This window comes from Lepidochelys kempii, chromosome 10, assembly GCF_965140265.1.
Source record: "Lepidochelys kempii isolate rLepKem1 chromosome 10, rLepKem1.hap2, whole genome shotgun sequence".
In the NCBI taxonomy this organism is placed as follows: domain Eukaryota; kingdom Metazoa; phylum Chordata; order Testudines; family Cheloniidae; genus Lepidochelys; species Lepidochelys kempii.
The window spans coordinates 66,279,313-66,297,372 of record NC_133265.1 but is presented as its reverse complement, the minus strand read 5'-3'; the positions used below and the strand labels follow the sequence as shown (position 1 = coordinate 66,297,372).

The 18,060-nt window shown below is 39.7% G+C and overlaps 3 protein-coding genes across 6 annotated transcripts in view; 1 reads left to right on the top strand and 2 right to left on the bottom strand.

Moving 5' to 3' along the window:
* Nucleotides 1-18,060, top strand: part of USP8 (ubiquitin specific peptidase 8) — a 74,795-nt gene that overhangs the window by 56,112 nt on the left and 623 nt on the right. The window lies entirely within an intron of this gene.
* On the bottom strand, nucleotides 4,869-9,242 carry LOC140917983 (migration and invasion enhancer 1-like). The gene is made up of 4 exons (XM_073361511.1): nucleotides 9,194-9,242; nucleotides 6,640-6,726; nucleotides 6,181-6,257; nucleotides 4,869-5,145 (listed from the first exon to the last, which is right to left on the bottom strand). The coding sequence occupies exons 1-4, from the start codon at nucleotides 9,240-9,242 to the stop codon at nucleotides 5,062-5,064; spliced, it is 297 nt and encodes a 98-aa protein (XP_073217612.1). The 3' UTR covers nucleotides 4,869-5,061.
* TRPM7 (transient receptor potential cation channel subfamily M member 7) overlaps nucleotides 11,501-18,060 on the bottom strand; it is a 122,806-nt gene continuing 116,246 nt past the window's right edge. For all 4 annotated transcript variants that reach the window (XM_073304021.1, XM_073304025.1, XM_073304023.1 and 1 more), the window contains one exon: nucleotides 11,501-13,004. In XM_073304021.1, coding sequence (XP_073160122.1) covers nucleotides 12,874-13,004 — 131 coding nt within the window. In that variant the 3' untranslated portion in view covers nucleotides 11,501-12,873. The remainder of the gene's footprint in view (nucleotides 13,005-18,060) is intronic.

Genomic DNA, 18,060 nt, shown 5'->3' with positions numbered 1-18,060 from the left:
GCATAAATATTTCACATTTATCCATTGTGCTGGATGCTGTACAGACCTAGGAAGAGATGGCCCCTGTATCAAAGAGCTATCTCAGTGTCATGTTAGCAGTGTCTGGTCATTGGCTTTTCTTAGAGTACGTCTACACTGTAGCTGGGAGTGAGCTTCCCAGCCTGGGTAGACTGACTCATACTAATAGGGCTTGTGCAAGCTAAAAATAGCAGTGTGGACGTTGCTGGGTCTGAGCTCGGGTGGCTAGCCCGAGCCTCTGCTGGTGCAGCAACATTCACACTATTTTTAGCATGCTAGCTCAAGCTCCCCTGGTGCAAGTCTGTCTACCCAGGCTTCATCCTTGCTGCAGTGTAGACATACCAGTAGAGGGCAGAACACTGGGGAGGATGGAAGGACCGGCTGTCAGTAGAATCCTCAGGTGTCTTTTGCAGGCGTTATCTGATGCAGAAAAAACTGATCTGGCACAAATAGCCAAGACAAGACATTTCCTTCTTATTTTTTTTATATTTCAGTAGCACATAACCCCAGTCAAGGCTCAGGGTCCCATCGCAACAACAAAAGAAAGACACTGACTGCCCAGACAGCTTACAGTCTAGGTATCAGATAAAACATGATAGGTGTATGAAACAAAAGTAGGGCAGGGATGCTCCACCTTTCATACCCCGTGACCGGGATCCTAGTGTGGGCCAGCTACGGTCACTCAATTAGGGTGAACTGCAAAGAATGGGGCAGCCAAATCCCCAAAAGCTGGTGGTTATTCCAATACTTAGATTTACCAAGTCAGAATAAAACAGCTTCTTTATTACCTTACTGGTTACTCGGAAGTCCAAACAACAGTTCCCTTAAAGTGATCCTGCCTCAAGCCTCCATCCAGGTACCCGTGTCAAATACGATGAAAATTTCTGGAAATCTTATTTCACTATATAAAAGAAAAGGCTCTACCAATCCCAAAGGATCGGACACATTACCTCCCAGGTTAATGAATGTTTCAGATCTTACTGTTCTGTGAACTCCTAGCAGGCCTGACACACTTACTACACCTAACACACGACTGTCATCATATTGATCTGTAAACCTGTCATGTGTCATATCAAATAAAAGCTGGTGACATACAGTCAATATCATCATCGTGTGATGTATGGATGGAGTGTACGGATGCTCACTGGAGGACATCACCATCTGAACGCCAGTAGGTCAACCTGACTCTTGAGATGAAGACTTTTGGGGAATATAAAGAGAAGAAAAAGGGCATCTCGTTCCCCATCACTTAGGGAACAAAAAGGTCAGCATTCTTTGCATCTATGAATGATGGCTCCCCAGCTATGAGGGTTGGTGAGGCTGAAAAAGGGACTGTAGAGGTGAGAAAACTGCTTCGACAAAGCTTGGAGCCTGCTAAGGCTACATGTAAGTTCTTAGAAGCGTGTTATTCTTTTGTTTGATTTGTTACCAGTTTCTATGATCTCTGCTTAGTATCACTTAAATCTCTGTCTTTATTAATAAACTTCTCTTTGGTTTATTATAAATTCCACTCAGTGCTGTTATACTAAAGCAAGGTGGGCATCCTTTGCTGAGCCAGCAGACTGGTTTCTCTTCTGTCTCTTTGAGACAGCGGACTCTGTATTCTGTGGGCATCCAGTGACAGGGGCTGGATGCTGCAGAGGAATGGTTTTTCAAGAGGTTTTGGGAAGTAGGTGCACCAAGAGTTCCCTGCAAGGCAAGGAAAGACCTGGCAGAGTCCTGAGGAGTTTATTGGAAGCCGACACCCAGTCTAGCTGCAGCAAATCTCTCGCTCGCTTAGGCAGAAGGGTAACAAGGTGACCTACCGTTCTGGACAACCCAAGAACACTACATAGAAAGAAGTTACCAAGTGGAAGATAAATAATGAAGTTATAAGGAGAGTCACTTCTCAGCTGCTGGCAGGTAGGGTCAGGATTGAACCTAAAGGACACTCATAATGTGATGTCAGATTCAAGGAAAGAAGTCAAAGTAAAGATCTGGTAGTTGAATTCCAACAGCTTAAAAATCTTTCATGTAGTGAACCTCCCGTCTGTTTCATTTTACTGGGAATTGTGCTGTTGTGTGATCAAACTGCACAAGCGCCCCCCACAAAGAATGATATGAAAGCCATCACTTCACTGGGTTATGTAGCTGTGCCTACAAAAACCTTAACAAATCTGAAAACTGCCCCTAACAATGGGTCTATTTACCCCCAAATAAATCACAGATCCCTTCAGAGCACTGGTAAGTTTTTTGTTGTTGTTGCTGCTGTTTTTGTTCTGTTTCAAACACAAAAGCAGCAATGGAAGATATTCCTAATGATCTGACCTGAGAATAATTATTTTGAAGTGTGAAAAAATGTGCTAGGCCCTTGTCACAACCACATGTGAAAAAGGACGCCTTATGTTGGATTGGTAAAACAAACATTGCAATTTGTTTGAACACAGAGAATGTACCATAAGGATTGATTCTTTACATTAACTTGGAGATATGGTTTAAAAGTGCCAGGATTTGCTGTTTCTGTAACAGCCTAAAAACCATTAATCTTTGTAGCCAGAAGTCTGAGTACAGTTTCTAGTAGCTATTTATGTAAGGTTATTCTTTGCTAAAAAGAAATTCTGTCTACTTTGGTTTTGCTCTCCTCTCACTAGAGCAGGTTTCCTGAATTGCGCAAGACTGGGTTTTTATTAGTCAGTTTGATGGTGGTGTAGAGTTACATTTCCTGCTTCATCACCCAGTGATTTCTATATTTTTAAGCAAATGGAGGAAAACTGTACCTAATATGAAAGTCACATCACACTGCATGAAAGAGGTCACTGTAATGACAAGGGACTTTTCAGGAACACATTTACCGGTGCACTTGAACTGCACTTCCTTTAAGTGTCAACTCAATGGCACAGGGTATACAGCAGTTGTTCTGGGGAACCAGAAGAGTGATGCTTCAGATGACTCAATGCCCTACTGCTAGACAACTCAAGAGCAGTCAGTCAGGGGAGAGCAACTCCGTAAGATATCAGAATCAAGAACGCCTCAGAATAAAGAAGAATTTTGCTAGTTAGTATCAGGTTTGTACAGGATAAGCTAGAAGGGAGTGTATCTGTGCTCTGCAATTGACTGGGCTGGGAAATTTATTAAAAGAGTGGGAATATAATGCCCTGGACACCCAGTGCTCATTCAGGAGCTTAGTTTGTAAAGATCTATGGCAGTATCCATTGCTGCTGCTCCTGACACTAGATAAGTAGAAACTATATATTCATTTCAATGTCCCTTACTAAACTACAAGATGTCAGGCTTTCCCTTAAGTAATATGCAAAGCCCCATCTGTTCCAGGATTCTGTGACTAGCACAATTTGCCACAAATTTCACTGCCAGCCACAGTCCTGTGTTTCAGAATCTAAGGTTTTAGTTAAAAAAAAAGTTTCAGCCCTCATGGTCGTGAAGAAAATATTGAAAAATGAATAAAGTGTAACTGAGGCAGATGCTGTTTTCCTGAGCCTGCAAACAGCTGGAAGCAATAGCTCCAAGAGGTGTGAATTTCCTCATTCCTCAAAATGGGTTAATGCAATGACGACAATTTATGTATTAACACTTAGCTATATGTCTGCTGATCAGTCTTCATTTTAGCAAGAACATCCACCTAATATGCTTATAAAACAATTCCAAACAGCCTCTCCAAATGCCAAAACTCCAACATGTCCCTTCCCAGTTGCCAAAAAATACAGCTTGCCCTCAGTGTCTTACATGATGCAAATCTGAATTGTCAGGATATAAGTCTACATGATACTGAAATAAGAAAGGGGGGTGAGGAGCGTGTAAAACTAAACTGAATTTAATATCAGGATAAATAGGAGCTACTGATCCTACTGTATTATTCACCTTCACATTTAACTACTTTAAAAGCACTTTCTAAAATCTGGAGCTGCTACATAATTCTGAGTCTGCCACACCAGAATGCTGCAGAATCCAGAAGACCTGCCACAGAATTCTGGTTCAGCTTCCTGGAGTGTGCTCATGCCTTGGCTATGTAGAGTAAAAGGTGGCTCTTTTTAACAGCATTTTGTGGATTTCTTACTAAGCATTCCTAGAAAATGTATTTTCTACAATTATGCCATATGTAAATATTTTGAATAGTTCTGTCACCAGTTCTAAACAAATCAGAAGAATTGTTGTTTTTTAAAATTAAATAGACTAAAATATGCAGTTCTCCAGTTGCTTGTTGTATCTGATGACCCTGATGTGAATAATTTTAAGAATCAAGAGGCACCTGAGTCCCTAATTGACTCTTCTACCTTAATGTCCCACTTGCTGGCTCTGCTTCTGGAAAGGAGAAATTTCATTTAGGTCTGCAACTACTGACGTATCAACTTGTAAAAAACCAACATTGGACTTCACTTCAGGAAGAGAGATTATAAAATAAAAAAAATTAAAAAAAGAGACTTCCCATATCTGTAAATGGAAAAACCTGTTGCACAATAGCTTTGAACTCCTTGAACGTGCATTCCTTTCTGTGCAAACATACATACTAGAGCGAAGGCTTCATTATATAGCTAACAAATCTGACTGCTCTAGCATAAGGTTCTCTAATTGTCTGCAGTGCTTTGATTTAAGTTAAGCACAGCCATGGAGCGTCTCAGTGATCAGGGAATCTATGATGGAGCCATCCACTCTCAGTGGCAATCACAGTTGAGTTTGTCTGTTTCTCCCATTATTTGGGATTATCCCTTTAATTTCCTTGCAAATTAAGACCACTGAAATAAAACAACATTAATCTTCTGATAGCAATGCATAGTATAGGAATGCTATACATAATATAGGAGTTCAAGCAGAAATTAGGGTAAACAAAAGTTAAGGGAAAAAACCACAGGTGGAAATTAAATTGCAAAGAACTCATTTCTCTTTATTGTAGTTCAGTAAGACACACTTGAGCTCTGCATCCCAGGGAATAGTTTCTTGGTTTTTTTCCTGATTTTTATCATCTTTTTGACAAAAACAGTCATTAAAAGAATCTATTCCCAATTTGGAATCCAGGTGCCATTTCTAGTGGTTTAAATTCCGTGGTTCCTTCTACTGAAGGATGCAAATTTTTTTGTTCCTGATGATCTTCTCACAGCTTCCTCCAGCCTTAATTTTTTTGACTGCTTCCACGATCTAAAATCAAACCAAGACAGTAATACATCAGAACCCAAACTGCTATAGTTTTAGTGTTGGGGTTGGCAGCCCCCACATTGTCAGGCAGGAAGGGGTTAATGAACTGCCTCGAGTCCCAGAAATTAAGACTAGCCCCGGCTCGATTTACTGAAGTTCCTTTGGAATTAAGATATCTGTGAATATTCTAAAACACTACTCTCCATTTGGATTCCAGGGACTTTCCCCACCGTTACTATTTAATCCACCTGCCTATGCAATTAGCTGTCCTAATCTTGGCCTCCTCTCCCCTCACTGTGAGGAAATCCTCTTGAAGGCGTTTCTGGTTCAGTGTAACAGCACACAGCTTTGACAGCTTAATGCATCGAGTGCCAAACAGCAGCACCATTTTTTAAATCTCACCTTATAAAACATCCTTTTCTCTTCAGCCTGGGACTAAGGTGTATATGGCATTTTGTGATGTATGCATAATAAAAATAATTACTTATCGTGATTGGCCAGGAGACAATGGGAGCTAGCTGCTAAGCGGAATGCTACTAGTAAAGGTGGGGATGGCAGTGAGAAGAGCACATGGTGTCACTGACACTGGGAAGGAGGCTGTGCACTATAGTGGGAGGTGAAGAAGTAGCCACCAAATGCTGCCAGGAGGAAGGAGAGTACTCTGCTGCAAGGGACGGGAAAGCAGCCTGCAACATCTGGTTTGAGGAGATTGGCTGCTCAGCTGCAACAGGGGTGTGGAACAGGAAAAGGCTTGTGTCTGCATGGTAACCCAGTGCGTGTCAAAAGCACTGGAATTTACCAATGGTAACCCTCCTAAAAAGGGTGGGCTGCCATTGGCTAAGGGCTGCTGACACCCATGCATGCAGGAATATGACTAACCTTTCTAGCTTCCACCCACAATCTGGGCCCTTTATCTGCGACCATATTTTTTTTTGGCACTGGGTCAGTCAAGCTGTTGCCTTTCTGTGGGGTGATGCACAGGCACATTTGCTATCTGAGACTGTAGTACGCAGTCGAACACCAACAATCAGAACTTACATCTTCTGAAAAAGGAAAGCCAGAGGTTTCGATCTTAGAAAATATCAGCTTGCCATTTATCTTCACTTCAAAGCTTCCTGCAAGAGAGAGATTTTCAGGAGCTATTCTAACATTTGTTGGGCCCATTTCTAATTAATAATGGTCTACCTCAGTTGAAACCCCACCTCCCTGCCCAAAGTTTTTGGGAAAATCAGCTTTTGCATGTGAATCTGGGTTGGACCCCGTCTTTTATACTGCTAACACATTTTCCATGTGACCATCAGCATATCTTACATGTTAACTCACTAATGAAGATGCAGCATTCTGTCATAAACAGCAAAAGGCAAGATCAGGACTTCCCTATGATTAATATACAGTTTAACTGAAACTCCAATTGACGATAGTGCTTATACATTTTCTACAAGACTTAGTAGCACTTGGTACTATTAATAAAACCTGTGTATTATTGCAATATCTTACCTTTCCTTCCCACTTCGCCTGAAATCTCCGCATCAGGAACCTGCTCCTTGATTTTCTTGGCAAGCTCCTGATAACGGGCTGTGTACCCTCATCCTCCACTATAAAACCAAAGAGCCAAAAAAGGTTTAGCATCTATAAATCACTAATTAGCTTTAGGTTGGCAATTATGGATTAAGGATACATAGTTTTACTGGAATTTCTAGTGTAAATGTACAAACTGAAATCCTGGCCCTGAAGCCAGTGGCAAAATTTGCATCAACTTCAATGGGGCCAGGATTTTACCCAAGTCTTTTCTTACAGTAAGATCATCATCTATGGTCAGTCACACACAAGGATCAGCAATGTTGCTGTGCTACTAAACAGCAACACTACTAAACTGATTTGGGAATTTCTAGTGCTGTATTTCTCCAGGGAGACACTTCTGTTATCACAGACTGGTGATTATAAACCTATAAGTTTATCAGTAACCTGCAGGTTAAGGTTCCTTTATTGTTGCAAGCTGATATGTATTAACTTGCCCATTAATACAGCCTCTCTCAGATATTTCTTAAAACTACAGTACGTATAAATTACCCTCCGGTAGGATTAAGTTTTATTTTTAAAGAGTGTGGATGTAAATTATTTTCTTCACTATGGAAAAAGGTGTGGTTTTAAAATAAGCTAATTAACATGTGTTTAAAAACCCTACTGTGTTATGGCAATTTGTATTTTAAACACATTCACCAAGTTTCTTGGAAACAAAGACTGGTTCATAAAAGGAGGAAATCTTAGATATGTTTCCAAACTGGTCTTCTGGAATTTGCATTATGAGCCTTCTTTTGTGGTGACCAGTTTAAGAAGTTTTCTGATTGCCTACTCCAATTCAAGAGTCATTGCTGGCTTAATGACAGGTTTCAGAGTAACAGCCGTGTTAGTCTGTATTCGCAAAAAGAAAAGGAGTACTTGTGGCACCTTAGAGACTAACCAATTTATTTGAGCATGAGCTTTCGTGAGCTACAGCTCAAGTGAGCTGTAGCTCACGAAAGCTCATGCTCAAATAAATTGGTTAGTCTCTAAGGTGCCACAAGTACTCCTTTTCTTATTGCTGGCTTAAGTTTTCTAAATTTTTGTGATTCTAGTCTAACAGAGGCAGAGATCTGAATATAGCAATGATGTTGCTCCTACTGCAACTTCTTGGGCAGGATATTAGGAGAGCCCAAAACTACATTGCTTATGGTCATTTTGTAATTGCCACACAAAATGCAGTGTAGGGCAGTCTATTTCTGAGGTTCTCAAGAACCTCTCCCGGACAAGACATGCAGAAGAGTTACACAGGCAGGAATAAGATGAGACAGACAGAACAAGGACAATACACAAAATGGGCAGAGGGAAGAGAAATGGAAAAGGGAAGGTGTTATTTTTAAACCATGTAGGATACACCTTAAATATAATAATTAGCATTAGCAGATCTGTTAACAAGTGATGTACCTACCAACTCTGATTCATCTTCAGAACACTTCTGCTGAGATAGTTAAGTACTATAACTTCCACATTACAAATAGGGAAACTGAGGGAAAGTAGTGAAGTGATTTGGCAGTCAGGGGCAGAGTGGGATTTTAACTCAGGATTTCCTGACTCCCATTCCTGTGTTTATTCCTCCAGCCCACGCTGACATCACGTAAATTTACATCAACTAAGCATGCAACATTATAGTGCAATTCTGGAGATATGCACGAAGTGACATGTTTTATTCAGCTTCTGCATTCCACAAAAAAATTATAGCCCTTTTATATAAAGTCAAATACACTGTTATTCATACTATATTCGGACAATGACTCATAGCAGCCGTAAAAACAAGGCATAGGGAGGAAGCAGAAATTAAGAGTTATACTGAAAGTTACTGTAGATTAAAAACTTTAAAATATGATTTTGTTCCTTGTACAAACTAGCAGAAGTCTATTTTACATTCTTCTCAATGAACTCCTGCAAATTATATATTTTTTAAAAAATATAGTTAATATATATATTGATAGATCAAAATTCTCATTGGCTGGTACTAATCTGAGATACTAAAATGTATTATAACCAGCATATAAATTAATGTTATATGTTTAACCTTATTTTGTGAAATTCAAACTAAGGCCCAGATCTGATCAATAGGCAGATCTGGGCAGACCGCAAAGCATGGGTGCAGCAAGTCCACCTCTATGCCGAAACTGACTTAATTTTCCACACAAAACACTCATAAAAAGGAACAAATATTAACTATAAAAAGAGAAATAGTTGCATAATATCCAGAAGCCTCTCCAGAAGTGTCATTAGTACAATACATTTTAAAAATCTAAGTGATCTCTTACCAGTATTCAACATGCACTGTTACTCCCATGCTTTCTGTTAAAATCTCTTTTTCCTCTTGCCGTTATAAATTGTGTGGTATTGATTTAGAAACAACCAGAAAAAACTTGGGTAGCTGTGGAAAAGTGCAGTCACAGGCTGAAAAACAAGTGCCGCTCCTCTCCCAGGTCACATGGCTGATCATCGGTAGCTAGGGAACCAGCCCTCTGGGTGGACTCACCTTTTATGTACTTTCGTGACAGTGCAGTTAGATTGTTTAGCTCTGACATACGTCAGCACCTAAATACCGCAAGGGAACAGTCCTTAATACCTTCTGTTGCATTTGACTGATTGTTTTATTTTAAATTAACAAATTGATAACATTAAAAGGTTCTGGATGAAAGGGATATTGATGGCTGAGGAAGTGAGATTGCATTTTATTTTACAGGAAGTTGAGTCAACAGCAAAGAAAATGCTTAGTCATTTTATGATCACATATTATGCACACGAGTCCATCAGAATGCTTTTTAAAAAAAATAAACAATGAAAAATATTGGAAAATCTAGCTGAATGTGTCAGCTAAAGAATATCTTCTTGGGAAAATATTTCTTTAATTGTGTAAAGTCAACAACAAATGCTCCTTCAGAATGACGATCAATTCAGAGTTCCATATTTTCATTATAAAGGAAAAGGGAAAATTTTAATACATATCTTTTAACAATAGTTTAAGAACATACTAAAATCAGTTAATTGCCATTTGTTTTCAGATGGTTCAGAACAATTCTCCTGAATTGGAATAGATTTTAATCTTTTATTTTCAAAAATGTAGAAACTTGTTGAAAATATGGACTTTCAGTATTGTACCTATTTCTCCTATCTGATATTTTAAAGTATGCAGTGGATAGTTTAAACCAGAGGTCTGAAACCTGAGGTAAAGGCACCAACTACGGTGAATTATGAATCTGTTTTTGGGGATAGGGAAAGGATGTTGAATATACTTTGCTGATTCTTATGCTCAGTCATGGAAAAAAAGAGCAATCTTTACACACTTAAATTTAAACCTGGTCAGTTATGATCTTGATCCCTGCCCCCTCTAAATTTAGCTGAAACCAAACCAATTAGCATGGAATATCATGCATGTTCCAACAGAGAGAATTATGTTAGATAATTTGAGGTTAGTGGGACAATGCATTTGGCACTTAAGAGTATTGAAAATTAAGGGCTATTCACTTTTGAAAAAGTCCTGCTCTTTTTTCACCACATCTCAAACAGCTTGGGAAACTGTTTGCTTTTAATTTTTGTTGTTGTTGATCTCAAGGAGAATTAGCGCCTTAAGGACTATTTTTGAGATTGTGATTTTCTTTTCTTAATTCTGGAATCAGAGCCGTCCTGTCCATAGGAAGGACCAGGACAACCATGCTTTGGGGGGGCTCCACACTTCGGGGTCCAAAGGGCCTGGGGGGTTAGTGGGTAACCTGGTGCTGGCAGCAGGGGTGGGACAGGAGTGGAATGGGGATGGAGACTGGGCTGGAGGATGGGGGGGTTGTCCCTGGCCCAGGGATGGCCCTGTCCAGAATTATTTTATATTTTATCTGGCACTAGGAAACCTGTAAATCTTATGAAACAAATGTGTTCTCGAGATGGCAATGTACATGGGGTTAGACTCACCCACAGCTCAATACTCAAACTCCTGCAGGGAATTCCAAGTCCTGCACATAACTTGCAAGCTTTGCAGGAGTACTGGTCCTAACGCATTCTCTGCTCCATAGTGGAGTGGCTCTCTACTGTCACACATCAAGATTTCAAAAGTTCAAAAATGGGTTTCAAAAAATAAATTCACAGGCAAAACACTAGTTGAGTTGGTATGAATAAAAACTCCATATTGTCAAATGTTTGTGTCTAACTCTCCTAGCCTGCAAATTTTGTGTGTGTACATATGGACACACATACCCACACTCACCCAGAGTTCTATTACATTTTTTTCCTGTAGTAACTGAAATATTTTTATAATCTTGCTTCTATTATATGTCCTTCCAGGCCCTTGATATCCCTGAAAAACTGCCTGTGGTAGACACTCCCTCTGAACACATCCTTATCTGGTTCATTAAATGTTAGTTTTGCTTGGCTAAAATATAATGATACAGGAATTAAAGTTGAAAGACCAGATTTACATATTAAAACTTGTCTTCCAGTTTACTTAACAGCAATAAAGACAGAACTGCAACCATACCTACTGCTCAGGCTACCCCATAATTTTATATACATATAACTCTAATTAAGCAATGTGTTTCTAATGCTAAATAAACATTTTAATTAGCTTAAAATTTTTATACTCATGTTTATTCATTATTCAAGTTATTACATAGTTGTCCAATAGGGGAGTTTTTACATTTTCCTCAAGCTTCTGGCATTAGCCACCTTTGAACAAGGATATCTGACTAGATTGATCACTCGCCTGATCTAATACGGCAATTTCTATGTTCCTGCATAAACTCATATTCGCCCCAAGAAACCTTAAGACATCCCTTTCAGATAAGGACAGCAGAAGTCTGTAAACAAGAATAAATTTATTTTAGATTTAAAGATTTAATGATATACAAAATGACAGTATTATATCTTTAATACACTTTACCTTTCCCCCATCAACATAAAACACGATTTAAACAGCTATTGTGTTCGTGCCTTAGGTTTGTATCTATAAGATACACTACGGAATAAAAAAAATTTATAGAGCTTTATATTGCCCTTCAATTAAAAATTACAAATTAGTACCTATGTAACAAACAAAATAAAAATCGCAGCATGAAACTTCAGTTGGACAACAGGTTTTTCTTGTTGAATACTCAACAAGATTTGGGACAGTTAAATTACATTTTATTGGCATAAAGTTGCATTGCAATCTCCCGTACTTTACATAATGCTAATCCAACCCTAGTCTTTTTTTAAATAAGTACCACAAACAACATAACATTAAAGATGTTTCTATACAATTTTAAATACATTTAAAAGTTCATGTGTACATTCTGATTTGATATACTGGTTTTATGAGATTTTTGGAAGGCATAACTTCAGAAGCAGTCATTACAAGAAAAAGCACTTCCCCGACTTGTTTCTTTTTTTTCTTTTTCTTTTTTTAAACAAGACAACTTCTTGTTTGGACGAGTATGTACTCTTTTCTACTATATGATGTAATTATACCAGTCTATCCTGGCTTTATTTGTTACTATTGGACAGTGACTTGATAAAACTGAAATGTATAAAAACAAGAAATTTCATTACACAATTAAGGCTCTATTCCATACAAACTGGCTTCACACCTATGAAGCTGAATCCTGATTCAGGAGACAAACTCTTTATTGGAATAGATCAATTTCTGACTTCAACCTCAGCATACTGGCACGATATACACAGATCCTTTGGATCCGTTCCCTTCCAAAGGCCAGATGAAAATACATGGCATCTAATGAGATGGGTCACTTCTGATAATGCCCAGGGAAACCTGACAATGAAGGAGGATGCAGTCTCCCTTTTCTCTAGCTGGCTGACAGTAAACCAGCTGCCAAACAGACACTTTGCCTTAAAACATCAAAAAAAAAGTCCTTTTAGTCAAGAGCCTATTGCACCACAGGATTAGACGAACCTCCATTGGACAAAAGCAAAACTAAAAATACCTTGTCCTAAAAAGATCCTTTAAAAACATTTCATAAATACTTGTCATTCAACCCTTAAAATAATCAGCTGCCAGCTCATCTCTGTAAATGGTTACCACAAGTTGTTAGGTCCTTAGATTATGGACCAGACATCAAAATTCCACTTATAATGCTTGGTTCTTTGTTTTGATCTCTCTTTCATCTGATTTTATGGAAGACAGATAATCTACAACTTAGTGACACTGTGTAAAGCCAGTGTTTGCTCATGTCATTACAGCATCAGGTGAATAGAACTAGTTGATTCTGATTCTTTGGTGCAGCTTCCAGGCTGAATTGTCAATTCGGGAGAATCATCCTGAGGAAATATAATTTTGTCAGGCGTATAGTCATTTCTCTTCAGATCTACATTGACAAAAGAAAAGACAAAACAACAACAAAATGAATCTTAATATTTCTTGGTTTGGTAAAATCAAAGGGCCATTAAAATCTTTAAAACACATTTAAAGATCTATGTATGCTTATATAACAAACATCTCCTGCCATGCCCCCAGTGTAAAAAAGAGAGTTTAAAATGGTTTGTTAACTGTTTAGGCTACATTAAGGAAACTCAGTTTTAAAGTCATTTTCAGAACCTTTCACTTTCGTTCTTTTCTGAACCCACTGCATTATAACAGAGCACTAGCTATCATTAAGGTTAAGAGCAACTTTTCTGTTTCTAGCTTGACTCTTCCAAGTGCTCTAAAATCCGCATGGTTGCTTGGATTTTCCTGACATTTGGAATGCCTCATGCTGTGGTGGGATGCTGTTAGTGACCCAAATTTGGGACCATCTGATGCCATCCCTAGAGAAGAAAACTGCTTATTAAAATTGACATGTTTTGGCAACAAATTTTTGCACACAGATAGAGATCAACCAGGGCTGAAATCATCACACCAGAGTCTCAAACACCTTCAACAGAAATCTGGAAAAGGTTGGAGGGAATATTGCTAAAATCTTCCTGTCAAGGTTTTATTATTCTTTTGGGGAAATGAAATCAAAGTATTTTTGTACACAAAATAATGCTTGCTAGCATGGAAGAGGCACATTAGGGGGTAGAGGAGTTGGAGGAAATAGGGGTTAGAGGGGCTTGGGGCTGCATTGAGGGGAAGGGGGTTTATGGGAAAGGTGGTTACAGGAAATGGGTGGTAGGAAAGGTGAAAGGGTTGTGGGGCTCACAGGGGCAAAGACACTAGGAAAGGAACATGGGGGTAAGTGATAGGGGGAGAATAGGGGCAGTGACACATAGATTCATAGATTCATAGATATTTAGGTCAGAAGGGACCATTATGATCATCTAGTCTGACCTCCTGCACAATGCAGGCCACAGAATTTCACCCACCACTCCTAAAAAAGACCTCACACCTATATCTGTGCTACTGAAGTCCTCAAATTGTAGTTTGAAGACCTCAAGGAGCAGAGAATCCTCCAGCAAGTGACCCGTGCCCCATGCTACAGAGGAAGGCGAAAAACCTCCAGGGCCTTCCAATCTGCCCTGGAGGAAAATTCCTTCCCGACCTGACACATGTCAGAACCACATTCTTCCCTTCTGCGATTGTGCCAAGATCTGCCCCCCAATCCCACTATGTGCACTCTGAACCCCTCTTCATGCCCCGCATCATGGGAGCTGGAATATGGGAGGCCATGCCTCTTGGGTAGGTATCTGAGCCCTACTCCTCCCCTCTGAGTGAGAGCCAGGTTCTGGGGTTTGTTCTTCTGGGTGACTGTCTGAGCCCCTCTCCCTGTCCCCCTCATGTGAACTAAGATCTAGGGGTATGAGCCTATTGCCCTGCCTGACCCCTCCCCCCATGTAAGCCACAGGAAGCTCTGCCCCACTGGTGGAAAGCTTTGAACAATCATGCTCAGCCCATTAACCTGGAACACACTGCTGAGACTAAGGTGAGGAATTGAGAATGGGTATGTAAGATACATATCACAAACTCTTCAGAACTGGGGAGGAGGAATGGGAACATTCACTGACATGAATGGATTAGCTCATCTGTCTCAGAGCTATTGTTTTAGGTTATATGCACCTCCAAAGAGTGTTCTCATTCATCTGAGACCATCACATGGATATGATTGGGCCATTTCAGACCTCTCTGTCTATGCCTTCAGGATTATCCTGTGCTGGATATCTGCATATTGCAAAGCCGCTGCTGATGATTTATTTTATACAATATTACAGTGGAGCACTAGTTCTGCTACTGTTAAGATTGAGAAGATTTTTCTGTTTAAATTTTTTTTTCTAAGTGTTCCAAAATCCACATGCACATCCTGATGGTCTTGAAATTTGCTGTGCCTTATAGTGATCCCAATTTGGGGACATTTGCACAAGATGTTCCTGAGATCCCGCCTCCCCTGACCCCCCCGCCCCCCCCCCCAGCTTTTCTTACAATTCACAGATTCTACCAACTTTTTTTGTGCACACTTGGCACAAAAAAATTTTAATGGTTTAATGGGACAGGAAGGAGAGAGTGAGCTGGAAATGGTGGGTGGGGAGACACCAGTTTTCTCTCACATGCTTAAAGTTACTGTAATCACCAAGTAACAAAACAATCAAATTCTGAAGACATAGACCACGTCTGAGATTTCTCTCACTGGCTCTGTAAACAACTACACGCTCCAAACTTTTCAAAGTAAGAGTATAATTCCCATTCCACTTAAACGACAAAGTGTACCTGTGGGGTGAAGTGTGTGTGTGTGTGTGTGTGTCTGAGGAGTGGGGGAACACTTAGGAAACACATAGCAACCATGTGACCTAGTCGAGAAAGGCAGTGAACTGGGAGCTCTATTGCTGGCTTTGCCACTGGCCAAGTGGTGACTGGCCAAGGCATATCAGTGCTTTGTACCTCAGCTTCCGCATCTCTATAAAGGGAATAATGATGTGTCCCTCCTTGAGATCTACCAAAGACTTATGTAAGAGCTAGATATTATTACCTGTTCACAGGAGTAATTGAAAATTACTAAATGACCATTAACTCCTACCATCAACATTTATCTTTCTGTTAAAAAAACTAGGAAATTAAATGGCAAAAAAACCTTTGTTAATGCAGCATTACAGTTGTCTGGCAATAGCTTGTGCCCTTCCAGAAGCTCAAGTTCAGCAAAACTCAAGTTGTGAAAACCAGGAAATACAGTTAAGATACACAACCATGTAACCTTAATTCTGTCTTCTTTGAGCAATGGCCAATACATTCACAGCACAAATACTCATATTCTGCCTTTGTCCTGTACTGATACACTCATACACTTAGCCTGCGCCACAGTAAAAACATCACCTTACTTATTTTTACAACTCCTTCAGCCTTTTACTACCTCTTCACCCTTATGCACATGATGCCATCTAACACTTTCACTTATCCTTCATAAAACCCTCAGACCATGCTCATCTCCCACCTAAGGCCTCACAATCCCCACAACAAGACCACCCCTGTGCCCTACTAGTGATACAACCTATGCAACACAGTGCTGAAATAAGGCATACTGGATCTCTCAAGGTACACATGCACCTTTTTCCTTTGATCTCACACACAGAACTCAGGGAGAGGGGCTCACATACACCACAGTTCATCTCAGATGACAATCACAGCTCTTCCACCATTCCAGCTACATTTAACACAGTGAAAGCAGATGGAGTTCATGTAGCTAATTCCCAGTGACTATTGCCAGCTCCAGGGAGGAAGAGTTAAGGTTGCTTGGGTACCTTAACTCTGTATTTCCTGGTTTTCACAAGTTTTAGATTTGCTGAATTCCATGTTCTAAAAGGGTGCACGAGCTATCGCCAGATAACCTTAACTCTGCAGTAACAAAGTTTTGTGCCACTTAATTAAAAATATTAACACAGCCATTCTACTATGGAAATTGACTCCTTTTGTTGCCAATTATAGTGTATGATACTAAAAGTTTCAGGACAAACCTAGAAGGCAGAACTGAGATTTATCGGTTACTGAAGTTTTCTAATTACCTGTAAAAGATATACAATTCAGACAGCAGTAGTGCAATCTTCCTTTCATTGCTTTACCAACCCTGACATGGAAGGACCATGTCTACAACTGAGGACAGTTTAGATTCTATATCCATTCAATCCAAGACCTGTCTATTGTGATAGTTCACAAAAGGAGTAAATTAGTTCCAATTATGTGGCTTTTTTTGTGATATGGTCATCACTTCAGTACAAACTAGATAAGGAACACCAACTCATTTTACATAAATCATCAGACTGCTATTAAGCAGTGGTAGCTTTCAGTCACTACAAACTTAGACTGGATTTGAACTGGCAAATGAGACATGAAAGACTCCATACCACTATTACTACTCCAAACTGAATCTTTGTAGAAATAGAATACTTATGAACTAAAATAACTCCACCACCTGGTTTAACATGCCATAAGTTTTTGTGCTGATCTTATGCTACTTTTCCTGCCTTTATACCTCCCCACCACCTTTCCCAATAATTTGTTTTGTATTAGCTGGTGTACGCTACAGGTTACTTCGCTATAATTTATGTTGCTCTGGGATGTGAATAATCCACACCCTTGAGCGATGTAAGCTATACCAATTTAAGCGCTGGTGTAGACAGTGCTATGTCAGCAGGAGAGCTTCTTGCTGACACAGCTACTGCCTTTTGTGGAGGCAGGGGTTAAGAGCTCTCTCCCATCGGCTTAGAGCATCTCCATCACAAAGCTCTACAGTGGCGCAGCTGCATCGGTGCAATTGTGCCACTGTAAGTGCTGTACTGTAGATGCAGCCTATGTTTATTTCCTTTTGTGTGAAATTGTTCTGCCTCAATTCTCCAGTTTAGTTCTCTAGTTTTCTATTTTTTAGATTGCCCTCAAACTTTTCAAGCCCTTGGCCACTGTGAAAAAATTATTTATATTTTTTCAGTCCCCTTTATAATTGAGAATTCCCATTCTTTTTTCTCCCCCCCACCTCCCCTTGGAAAGTTGCAAGGGGTGTTAACACCACTTCAAGACAGTTAAGGAATTTAACATTGTTTGAGACTGATAGAAAATTTTGACAGATTAAAATTTACTTGTGTTCTTTGAAGACTTATTGTGTTGGAATAAAAAATTGTTTCACAGTGATGAAATCATAGCCATGAAATTAGCTGTTAGGTTGCCAGACACTTCCTTTTACATGACCCAAGCTGGAGCAGGAAGGGGAAGAAGAGAATCGGTGCCCACAGGAACACATTCATCTCCAGAGCCTGAAATGGAACCCAAGATTCCTGAGTCTCACCATTCCTCTGTGAAGGGTTAAAATCCATTGCTAATGTAATAACCTGGCATATGGATTTGTGTACAGGCCCAAAGTCCAGAGTTTGGTAAAGAGGTCAGAGGCCTAGCAAATAGAGATTAGCTAAGAGAAAGCAGAATAACCAAAGATAACCTTGCTTTTGCTAAAATGTGCCTGCTCAGCAAAA

Coding starts and splice junctions, on each gene's coding strand:
- LOC140917983 (XM_073361511.1), bottom strand. CDS start 9,242: ATGTCAGAGCTAAACAATCTAACTGCACTGTCACGAAAGTACATAAAA. Junction 6,727..9,193: donor GTCACGAAAGTACATAAAAG/GTGAGTCCACCC, acceptor GTGGAGGATGAG/GGTACACAGCCCGTTATCAG. Junction 6,258..6,639: donor AGGCGAAGTGGGAAGGAAAG/GTAAGATATTGC, acceptor TCTCTCTTGCAG/GAAGCTTTGAAGTGAAGATA.